Source organism: Numida meleagris, chromosome 4 (genome assembly GCF_002078875.1).
Source record: "Numida meleagris isolate 19003 breed g44 Domestic line chromosome 4, NumMel1.0, whole genome shotgun sequence".
Classification (NCBI taxonomy): Eukaryota; Metazoa; Chordata; class Aves; order Galliformes; family Numididae; genus Numida; species Numida meleagris.
This window is the reverse complement of record NC_034412.1, coordinates 39,333,709-39,344,178: the sequence shown is the minus strand read 5'-3', so window position 1 is coordinate 39,344,178 and position 10,470 is coordinate 39,333,709. Positions and strand designations below refer to the sequence as shown.

Sequence of the window (10,470 nt, the reverse complement as noted above, 5' to 3'; positions counted from 1 at the left end):
GCTGTTGGGCCCTGGGGAGCGGGGGCGGCGCGCGCCCTCTGGCGGCGGACCGGGAGGGGCGGAAGGCGGATCCCGGTGGATCCCGGCGGCGCGGGGCTCGGAAGCGGCCGGAGCTCGGTATGGCGGTTGCTGAAGGGCGGCAGCCTTTGCTGCGGGCCGGAGAGGAGGAGCAAGAGCAGCAGGAGCAGCAGGAGCAGCAGGAGCAGGGCAGGTACGGGCCCCTCAGGCCGGGCGGAAGGGGCTGCGGGCAACAGGCGCCCGGTATCGCTGCCCGCTCCCGGCGCTCCGCGGCCGGCGACTGTCCTCGGCGGCGCGGCGCGGCCCTCCGTCCCGCGGCATCGCGGCGATGTGCGTGAGCGCTGCCGCCCGGTCCGGGTCGGGCCTCGAGTGACCAAACGGCCGTGAGGTTTCTCCCGGCAGTTCCCCCCTGTGGCCACACAGCACCCTTGGTGTGTGGGCAGCAGCTGTCGTTATTTTCTTTTGGTAGTAGTAGAACTAGACTTGCTGCAACGCTGAGCGTAGGCAGTGGTTGGTCAGAGGTTTTGGTTTAGTCACAGCTCTGGGAGGCGCCTGGGGTTTTGTGGCTTAATACGTGGTTGTTGAAGCGTTTAGGCGAAATCTGTGATGCTCCAGATGCAGAGATCGCGTCGAGATCTCTCTCTATAAAGTTCTTCTTGTGTAACACTTTCGAATGCAGTGGTACCTGGTGGTACATTTCTATTTCTTTTCTTTTTTCCTTTTCCTTTCATTATAACATGAAACAATCATGTGTGCTATAATATCTTTATTATCCTATTTCTATTATTTTTTATGTCTTTCAACATAGTGTTTTTGAGCCTGCTTCTGAAACAGTATTCTCTTCTGTGCAGAAGTCCATTCCTGCGTGAGAGTTGAAAGCAGTTTATGCAGTTGTGCTGTGGGATGTCCGGGAAAAATGTTTACAGTGTCCTGAGAGAATGTGGTTGTGATTTCTTTCTCTTTTGCCCTCACACTCCAGAGATGTTGTGGAAACACAGGAGCATTACAAAAGCAGGTGGAGGTCCATCTGGATCATGTATCTGACTATGTTTCTCAGTAGTGTAGGTGAGTAATCACGGATGGATTTTAGTGTTATTTGCTTAGCGGATACATTCAGATGTGAAAATTACAGGGTTTTCCAGATTTTAACTACTTAACTCCTTTAACGCTACTGCTCTTTTACACCCATAAAAGGGTGCATTTTGTGTTGGTTTTTTTTTCTTCAAAAAAGAGGGCTGGCAAATCAAACAGAAGATTACTTTTAATAAAATAAATAAGACCACGTTTTGAGAATAAATGACATTTTATCTAAATCTTTATTTTATTGGGTTTGCAATAGTCTGGGGTAGTGGTAGAAGGTAGTGGCATAATAAGGTTATGACTTAGAAGCAACCCGAAAAGAGGTCACACTTTTATAATCCTAAGTAAAATTTTTAGGAAATGAAAATAGAAGCTTAGCTCTTAAGAGGTAATATCCTCGGAGAATGCATGTTATTTATTTCAAAGTCTGTGTCAGAACTTGTTTTCTCTTAAGGGATTTTGCATCTCCACTGCAGAAGAAGTTCCTGTTTCAGTCCTAAACAGCTGCCCCTTGAAGCGAGAGTTCTGTTGATTTTGCCTTCCAGTGACTTTGTATGGGCCTAGAAATGATTGAGAGGATTATGGGATATTTCAGGGATTTTTTGATGTTGTTTCATTTGATGTATTAAAAATTCTTTAGTACAAATGTATCTCTGTATCAAGAAATTCTTTTTACTGAGACCTTGTTGTCTTTTCGCTGAGAGGAAAAATTCTGTGCAGTTTGCTTGTGCATCAGTATTCTTTTCATGCGAGTTCTTTGCTTAGTATATACGTGACTGTATTATGTCCTTTTTAAAAATAGGTCCTCTCTTAAAGAAGAATTACTACTCTTTAAGCAAGCGCAAGTAATACATAGTTTTTTGAGGAGCCAGACTGAGTTTTAAGCCATAACAGACTTAGGAGCAGAAGAATGAACCCATAGTAGTTGTTTCAGTAAACTGAATTACTAATAGGCATGGCAAACAAAGTAACTTCAGTTGTGTTTTTACTGCATTGCAGGTTTCTCAATTGTAATTATGTCTGTATGGCCATATCTCCAAAAGGTTTGTAAATACTAATGTTTTTGAATTAATAAGAGGACTGAACTTCTGCTCAGAAATTATGCAGTGTTATGTAGAGGTGCAGCAAGGGGAAATGTGTGGTTTTATTGAGACTTTTATTTTGCCATCCACAGATTGCTTATACTGTTGCGTAAAATCTGTCAGTTGACTGAATTGCTGAAGGTATATCATAATCCAAAAATGTTTGGTTTTCCAATATTATTTCACTGTTGAACAATGAGTCAATTGAAATCTCTTTATCTGAACACATGTGTAGTGTTAAATCATAATACGTAATGCTTATTTGCATTTTGAACAAAAGGAAGCTGAATCAATAAACTCTTCCTTATGTTTTGGATTGTTACACGTAGACTTTCTTGATGTCGGTAATTGGAAATTGCTTGTGTTCCTAGGTAGCGTTCTGGTTTATTTCTTTGTTGCATTCTTGTCAAAAGCAATGTGAAAGGTCTCTAAAACTTTATTTTAATTCATGCTAGGATTGTACTTCTCATGCAGTTGTAGAAGACTGTTCCAGGTGCATATTTGGAAGAACATATCCTGGGCAGCGTTAGAGATACTGTTAAGATTGAGGCTGGTGCTGTGTTGGAGAAGAAAAGAAAATGCATCATCAGCCTTGTAAATCAGGACAGATTCAGGCATGTGCAGAGGTGACTTAAGTGATTCTTTGCTCCTAGCCTGTAAACTCTACCTTATTGCTTAATTAGGTTTGTAGCCTGTAACATTAGTGGTGCGTAGGAGAAATAGTTGAATTTACTGCAGGCGAGCCATTTCCAGCCACAGAAGGAGAGTACTTTCTCTCTGTTTGGTGCACTGACTGAGACCATTAGCCAAGGTTTGTCACCCCAGACAAAGTACTACGCAAAAGCAACTGCTTCTGAGGCCCAGCGTAGCGTATTTATGTAATGCTGTCAAGTGCCATGCAGACATGGTAACTTGTTCAGTGATAGCTTATGTTGGACACTGTTACTGCACGGTAATACTGCATATACACTCAGAATTACAGTGCAGAGTCAGATATTTCAAGTACTGAATCTGAAATGGTTTTGCTGATGTTATAAAAACCTTTAATACTTTACTCATGCAGCTGCTTCATTGGTTTTTGCAGATTGATCCGACAGCAGATGCGAGTTTCTTGGGCTGGATTATAGCTTCATACAGCATTGGCCAAATGGTTGCCTCTCCTCTGTTTGGTTTATGGTCCAATTACAGACCAAGGAGAGAGCCTCTTGTCGTTTCAACTGCAATTTCTGTAGCTGCTAATTGTCTTTATGCCTATGTTCATGTACCTCATTCTCACAACAAATACTACATGCTTACTGCACGTGCTCTTGTGGGATTTGGAGCAGGTAATCACAGCAGAACTTAAATTTATGAAAATTAATAAATGTTGTGTCTCATATAAGATAGTTAATGTGATATTTTAGTACCTGATTTATCAGTATGTGAATGATAACTTATTAATAAGCAAGATAAAGAGTTTGTCAATACTAACTAGTTTATAATAAAGTTATGTAATTGCACAGTTGTAAATGAATATACATATTTACATAGGTATTATTTTATTGCAAAAGAAGAAAATATAATTGGAGAATTTAAGAATACAACTTAGAATGTACTTGAACACTCCCTTGTTATTTGTTTCTGTTTTTTAAGGAAACGTGGCTGTAGTTCGGTCGTATATTGCAGGTGCCACTTCTCTTACAGAAAGAACAAGTGCCATGGCCAATACCAGTGCCTGCCAAGCAGTAGGCTTCATATTAGGACCAGGTAGAGCATTTCTTACTTCCTCACCTCTCTGGAGCGAGCTTTTCTCTAATATTCTGCAGGATGAAATCGGGCATTGGAAGTAGGAATTCTCAGCAGCTGTATGTTGGGTGGTTTCAAAGCACAGTTTGCCAGTGGTATCAGAGTAAAGTCATGAATAAATAGGATTCACTTATATGCTTGTATATGTCAATACAAACAAAATATTCTATTCCAAAGAAATTCTAATTGTGGTTTAAAAGCTAGCGCTTCTGTGCTACTGACTGCAGGAAAAACCATTTCCGAGATGCTCTGTTATACTGGCAGCTTATTCATGGAGAAGGGAGTTTAATGTTACCCTACTCAGGCAAGCATTTCCACCTTTCAGAAATGACTGAAAATCTACTTTGCTTCTCATGTTGTAGAAAATAACATCCAAGAGATCTTTCTGACCTTGTAGCAAGCATCAGGAAGTCTGGCAAAAAAATAAAGAGAAGTAGCAAGCATTACAGAGAGCTAAGGGAATTAAGAGTGCGAGGGGTGTTTGTTGGGTCAGGTGTTATGTAGCTCCTGAGCTACTCTTATCACGTTCGTGCGAGAAATGGGTTAGATTTGGCTTGTATTGTAAAGAGTGACCAGCAGTGTTATCCTAAGCAGCCTCTGCTCTTTAGTTGTCTCTTAAAGCTGGAGATGAAGATAATCAGTTATTAGGCCTGAAGTGCTCTGTGTACAGTGATACAATGAGGAGAATGTTTAGGGCAGAGCGTTTTCTCAAGTTAGTTATAACTGCTGCTATAACTGCTGTCTAGTTGCTGTAAATTTCTGTTGATACAGTATTAAAGGGTCTACAAGCAGCAAACAATCTGCATTCTTTCTGCAGTTTGCACAGTGTATCAATTCAGCTAATTCCTTTTCCTAATTCAATAGATACTCTTAGTTTATTTCCTCGTGGTAAATGACATAAACTTACACTCTTTTGCTCTGCAACAATTAAAACTTCATTGAAAATAAAATAATACTATTCTCTCCGGCTCGCCTTTAGAGATACTCCAGTCCCAGGGCCAAGGCTTTCCATATAGAAAGAATAGTAAAAAGAGTAAATCAACCATCTGCACGTGGCAAAGAAAATTAACCATTGGTACATTCAGAATTGAAAATCAAGTTATTTAAATGTCATTCAGTTATGTGTACTATATATATGTATATATTATATACATATTATTTAAATGTAACAAAGAACTTCTCTGGCTAGTTGAGATTTCCCTGGTATCCATGAGTTTATTTAGAACAGGATTCTCAAAATGTAAGAAGATTGACAGGTAAAATATTTTATTTGGCAATTATAAAACTAGATAAGCAAAGTTGATATATGTTTGCTTTATGTGTTGTAATATTTTCTTAATATTCTCAACATTTTCATAATACAGTTGTTTTTAGTTTTTCAGACTTGTTTTACGCTTATTGGAGAAGAAGGAATAACGTGGAAATCAATTCATCTTCAGCTGAACATGTATACAGCACCAGTTTTATTTGGTGCTCTTTTAGGAATTATTAATATTATTCTCATCTTTGCTATATTCAGGTAATCAAATCAAAAAATAAAGAAATATTCTTCCTCGGTTTAGTGGGTGGATTGTAATGAACCTTGCATCGCTTAGAAGGAGATAGTAAGCCTGAAATCTGGAGTGCTAAAACTGTGTAACTTCATTTCTTATTACTTCAGACTTTCTGCTTTCTGTAGTGCAGATCTTTTGTATAACATTGATGGTTTCTGCCCATGTTTTTTCTTTAAAGAGAAATAAAGGCAGCTTGCTTACAGGGTTCTCCCTTTCTGTGGCTTTCTTTTCGGAATGTTGAGAGGGGATTTTTATGCATTATCCCACGGGTGGCAGTGACAGGACACAGATGTTTAATATTCTCCCACCAGAGTTTTTTGGTTTTTAAATGCGGCGCTGGTCTCTGCAGTTAAATGTAGGCTGCACAGGTGATATTTAAAGGAGTAGGAAGTAATTAGAATAAGAGATGATGCCGTTTAGAAATATTCTTAGTAATAGATCAAATGAATATGTATATTATTGAAAACAGTTCTACATTTCCAGAGAGCATCGAGTGGATGACATGGGACGACAATGCAACAGTATCAATTTTGAAGGAGAAGGTATCTATGTTTTCTTTGAAGTTTACCTGCGATGGTAATTTGGAAACCTTCCTTTACAGCTGGACGTTTTGCGTATGAAAATGCTTTGCTGGAGTCAGAGTAACAAAGTCTCCACTGTCGTGCAGGGAAGTACACTGCTGTGTACTTCTGAACTTGTAAGAGGAACAGGGGGTGTTCTGCTTTCCACTGTAAAGATGCGTAGAGCAGTTTGCTTATTGTGCTGCTACTCAGGACTTGTCAGTCCCAGCATTACAGTGGGATAGCAGATGGTATAAAAATCTGAAATCATTTTCTCCCAGAGGAATTGGAGTTTCAATAATTCCATTTGGATCTGAAAAACATTTTACTTAAATTGTCAAAGCATAACTGTCTAACTGCCCACCAAACTGCATGTTAAACACTTTACAGAGTAAAAAAATTATTACTGTCTGTAATCATAATGTAAAAAAGCTCAGTCTGCAGATTTGATTAGTCTTTTGTTTCAGAAAGTGGTGTTCTGGATCAGGATGCAGAAGGAAGCATTGACCATGTTGCTGTTGTAGCAGTCAATTTTCTCTTCTTTGTCATCTTATTTGTGTTTGCAGTCTTTGAAACGTAAGTTTGTCTATGTTCTATCAAAATACCGTGACATATAATGTAGTCTAGCAGAGTATTCACATCAGTTTTTCTATTGTACTCATTTGCTTAATCAAAAAACTGTATGCAATTAAATTGCTGTATCCTGATAGACAGTAATGAAATAAAGTGCAGTAAAAATAAATAAAAATATGTAGCAGTGTGGTACATGGAACATTAATGTAAGAGCTTTTGAATGGATGCATAAATGTATCTTAAACTTCTTAACTCTAAAAGCTCCAGTGAAGCTCTTATTTCAGTAATCATTGAAACAATTTATAATGCAGTTATATTTGCAATTATATTATATTTATATTGTTAATGCAATTGTATTTTTAAATACACGATTTTACACGACCTGTTTTCTTAATACATATAAAGAGGTAATCTATTCACTCTCTTATTTTCTTTATGTAAGAAAAGAACTCTATCATCTTTTCATAAGCTATCTGAAATATATTGTCGATGCTTCAAGAATTGGCTGTTGTAATGCAGTTTTGAATTTGATCTAGTGGATTTTTTTTTTTTATATAAACGACAGAATTAGTTTATAATCAGCCTGTGTTCACTGACGTGCCTGTTGGGAGAAAATGCTCCTACACCACTGTGTTTGATGTTTAGGACAATTGATATATACTGAAATGCCTGTACAGAAGATATTTGGCTTTTTGTTTATTTGTTGTTTTAATAAATAATAATAATGGCATTTTGCATTGTCAATTTAGCATAGCTACTCCATTGACGATGGATATGTATTCCTGGACCAGGGAAAAAGCTGTTTTTTATAATGGAATAATCCTTAGTGCGATTGGTGTTGAATCAGTTATTGTTTTCATGGTGGTTAAAACGCTGTCTAAAAAGTAAGTTCTTGGATTTTCTTGGAATTTTATTACTTATGTTAGCTAAGCCTGAAGAGTTTTATACCAAGTCCAAATCTGTACTATGGAACTCTCTTACTTGTCACTGAATTTGGGCATGCTATGACAGTGAAGTACTTCTGATTTTGACAGAGCCATGATAATATAGTTCTTCTTTTATTCTGGTAACATAGCCCCCTTCCTTGTCTCTCTCTTACCCTAGAATCACAAGAAAAACAAGTTTTAAGTTACTGTGATTTTGCTATTCTTGTTGCAGATGTTTTGGTAGGCATCTTTTCTACAAGCTAATGAGGGGGCTATGTTATTAACACCTTCCCAAATAGTACTTGAATTAAATAATAAATTTAATTCTAATTTCATTGTTTGATAGGACAGGTGAACGTGCCATACTCCATGGAGGCTTACTGATAGTCTTAATTGGATTTTTTATCTTACTGCCTTGGGGGAAAAAACTACCAAATATCCAATGGCAAGGTACAATTCCAAGTTACTCTAAACCACAGTCACAATGTTTTATTGAAAGTTCTTTATTGTATCTTAATGGCATGCTTTACTTGTTTTTACAGAAATAAAGAATAATTCCATTCCCCAAGCAACTCCCAGTGAAATGTTGATGCCTTTCTGGAGTTTGAAAACATCGCAGCTTCCATCCAACCACTCAGAACCTGCAGGCTGCCCCATCACGCAGTCTTGGTGCTTGAATACTCCCATGATCTATCTGGCTCAGTATATCAGCTCTGACATACTAATAGGATTGGGCTATCCAGTTTGTAATGTTATGTCCTACACTTTATACTCAAAAATTCTAGGCCCAAAACCTCAGGTAAGCACAACGCCTAATCAGTTTGTTTCACTTATTTCCCACTGTTTTCACTAAGGTGAGGGATTTAACTAATATTCCACATGTCATTAGCGAAATAGCAGCACATGGGTAGTAGCACAGGGCAGAAATTTCCAGGACTTCTGACCTTCTTTTAAAGTCCAGGCCAAGCCAGGAGAGGAAGTAGAAAACAAGGATTGTACTACAATGTATGGCATATCTTATAGCATAAAAATTTCAGAACAGCTAAGCCTAAGGCTTGTGGCTTACTATTGTCCCCATTATACTTCGCTGTAAGAGACTAAACATTAAAGAGTCAGAACAGCTTTTCAGAAGGCTAGCGATATAGTTTGGTGGAGCCTTCAAATTAATTATTAGAGAAGCTCAGCAGTACTCTTGGAAACTGACTACTCAGTTAATAATAAAAGTTCAGAAAAATAAGGGCTTAAACATTCCTAAATTTTCTAATTCAGGTAATTGGTGGGAATTCTTGGCTAGCTAAATCTTGTAACTAACTCTGTTTTAGGGCATCTACATGGGATGGTTAACTGCTTCCGGAAGTGGAGCGCGCATACTTGGACCAGTTTTTGTGAGCCAAATATACACTCACTTGGGACCACGTTGGGCATTTAGCTTAATATGTGGAGTAGTTGTAGTCTCTCTGCTAGTCTTGGAGACAGTATACAAGAGACTTATTGCATTTTCTGTCAGATATGGAAGGATGCAAGAAGAGAGTTGTTAAATACGTAAGGAACGAGAAGATAAAATTAATTCAAAAATAACAGTTCATTGCTATGTTTTAATGAGGAGCGCCTAACCACTGACCTCGTTGGATGTGCAATAAGAACCGTAGATATGTACTTACGCACTGACAGAATGCATAAATTGATCATATCATATCCTAATATATGGTTATACCTGCTACTATAGAGCTTTGGTATTCCACTTTTCTAGTAGCAGAGGAAGGATGTGAAAGAGTTGAGTCAATACAATAGCACATTTGAAATACTCACATGCACCTGTGTACTGAGTGCAGCACCAAAGGTCACAGGTTAAGTGTGTCCCTTTCAGGAAGAAGTAAAAAATATTATCTTGATTCTATGAATCAGGATTAATAACTCTTTTTTAACTATGAGATTTGTTGAGCTGAAAGCACTTTGTACAGAAAAACCACTACATAAATGAACCATTGGATGCTAGTTTGCTAGCTTCTAAGCAGTGGTTCATATAGAAGTCTCACTTGGAACTCTATGTTAGCAATGCAAGGACTTGAGGTGTGACAATTATAGAGGAAAGCAGGTGCCTTCTTCACAAAAACAGTTTAAGTGGGATTTAGCTACTGAAGTTGGTTAAGAGCCATTGAAAATCAGTCTTGGTGACTTACTTGAACTACAGTAACTAGTGCAATTTTTTGGTACTGTTTTGTTGAATGCCTTTTTATAGCAAGGAGGTTAACCTGCACAGAGCAAAGGGGGTATAGCTTTTCATAACCTTACTATAAGAAGGAATTACTCAGCATAATAGTGTGCGCTTCCATTGTTGGTAGTGAAATTGAATGCACTGTGCTGTGTGTGATCAGTCATAATGCTAATTAAATAAAAAGGAACAAACTGATGACTCCTTGGCTGCTGACTGTTATCTGTAGACTTATTTTCTGACAATATAGTGTAAGAAAGAAGTTTACACTTGAATCAATTATTTTTACTTTAAAAAGTGAAATATTTTTCCTTCATCATGGGGCCTAAATTAATCTCTATGTGTTTATTTAATGCTTCAGTCCTACTGGGGAAAAAAAATCTGAAATAACTCCAGTAAAAAGTTGTAGCTGCTGTTTAACATACCTACTATTTGATGCTTACTGAATATCTGAATATATTCAATGTAATAAAGTATTCTTATCTGTTAAAGCACTGAATGACTACTGAATTAAAAGATGATTTTTTTCAATACCTACTCAAGTGAATACAGGTTTTTTCCTCATGCTTTCTTGCTGCAGAATTCCAAAATGTTATGAAAAATGGCATGTGGTGAAAGCAAAGAAAAACTTAAGAGTTGCATCAACCAAGAGTTGTTTGGACATGAGAAACCACAGGCTAG

At 37.9% G+C, this 10,470-nt stretch overlaps 1 protein-coding gene across 5 annotated transcripts; it reads left to right on the top strand.

The window, feature by feature from the left end:
- Positions 72-10,326, top strand: MFSD8 (major facilitator superfamily domain containing 8). Of its 5 annotated transcripts, none has more exons than XM_021394311.1 (12): positions 72-211; positions 998-1,083; positions 2,098-2,141; positions 3,265-3,505; positions 3,813-3,926; positions 5,340-5,484; positions 6,002-6,060; positions 6,546-6,654; positions 7,401-7,535; positions 7,924-8,027; positions 8,120-8,376; positions 8,900-10,322. In XM_021394311.1, the coding sequence occupies exons 1-12, from the start codon at positions 120-122 to the stop codon at positions 9,113-9,115; spliced, it is 1,602 nt and encodes a 533-aa protein (XP_021249986.1). In that variant the 5' UTR covers positions 72-119; the 3' UTR covers positions 9,116-10,322. The 5 variants fall into 5 exon arrangements, with proteins under 5 accessions (XP_021249986.1, XP_021249989.1, XP_021249987.1 ...); XM_021394314.1 differs by lacking the exon at positions 72-211 and adding an exon at positions 2,636-2,806 and having other exon boundaries at positions 995-1,083; positions 8,900-10,326; XM_021394312.1 differs by lacking the exon at positions 72-211 and having other exon boundaries at positions 995-1,083; positions 2,098-2,806; positions 8,900-10,326.

Coding starts and splice junctions, on each gene's coding strand:
- MFSD8 (XM_021394311.1), top strand. CDS start 120: ATGGCGGTTGCTGAAGGGCGGCAGCCTTTGCTGCGGGCCGGAGAGGAG. Junction 2,142..3,264: donor TATGGCCATATCTCCAAAAG/GTTTGTAAATAC, acceptor TGGTTTTTGCAG/ATTGATCCGACAGCAGATGC. Junction 7,536..7,923: donor GTTAAAACGCTGTCTAAAAA/GTAAGTTCTTGG, acceptor ATTGTTTGATAG/GACAGGTGAACGTGCCATAC.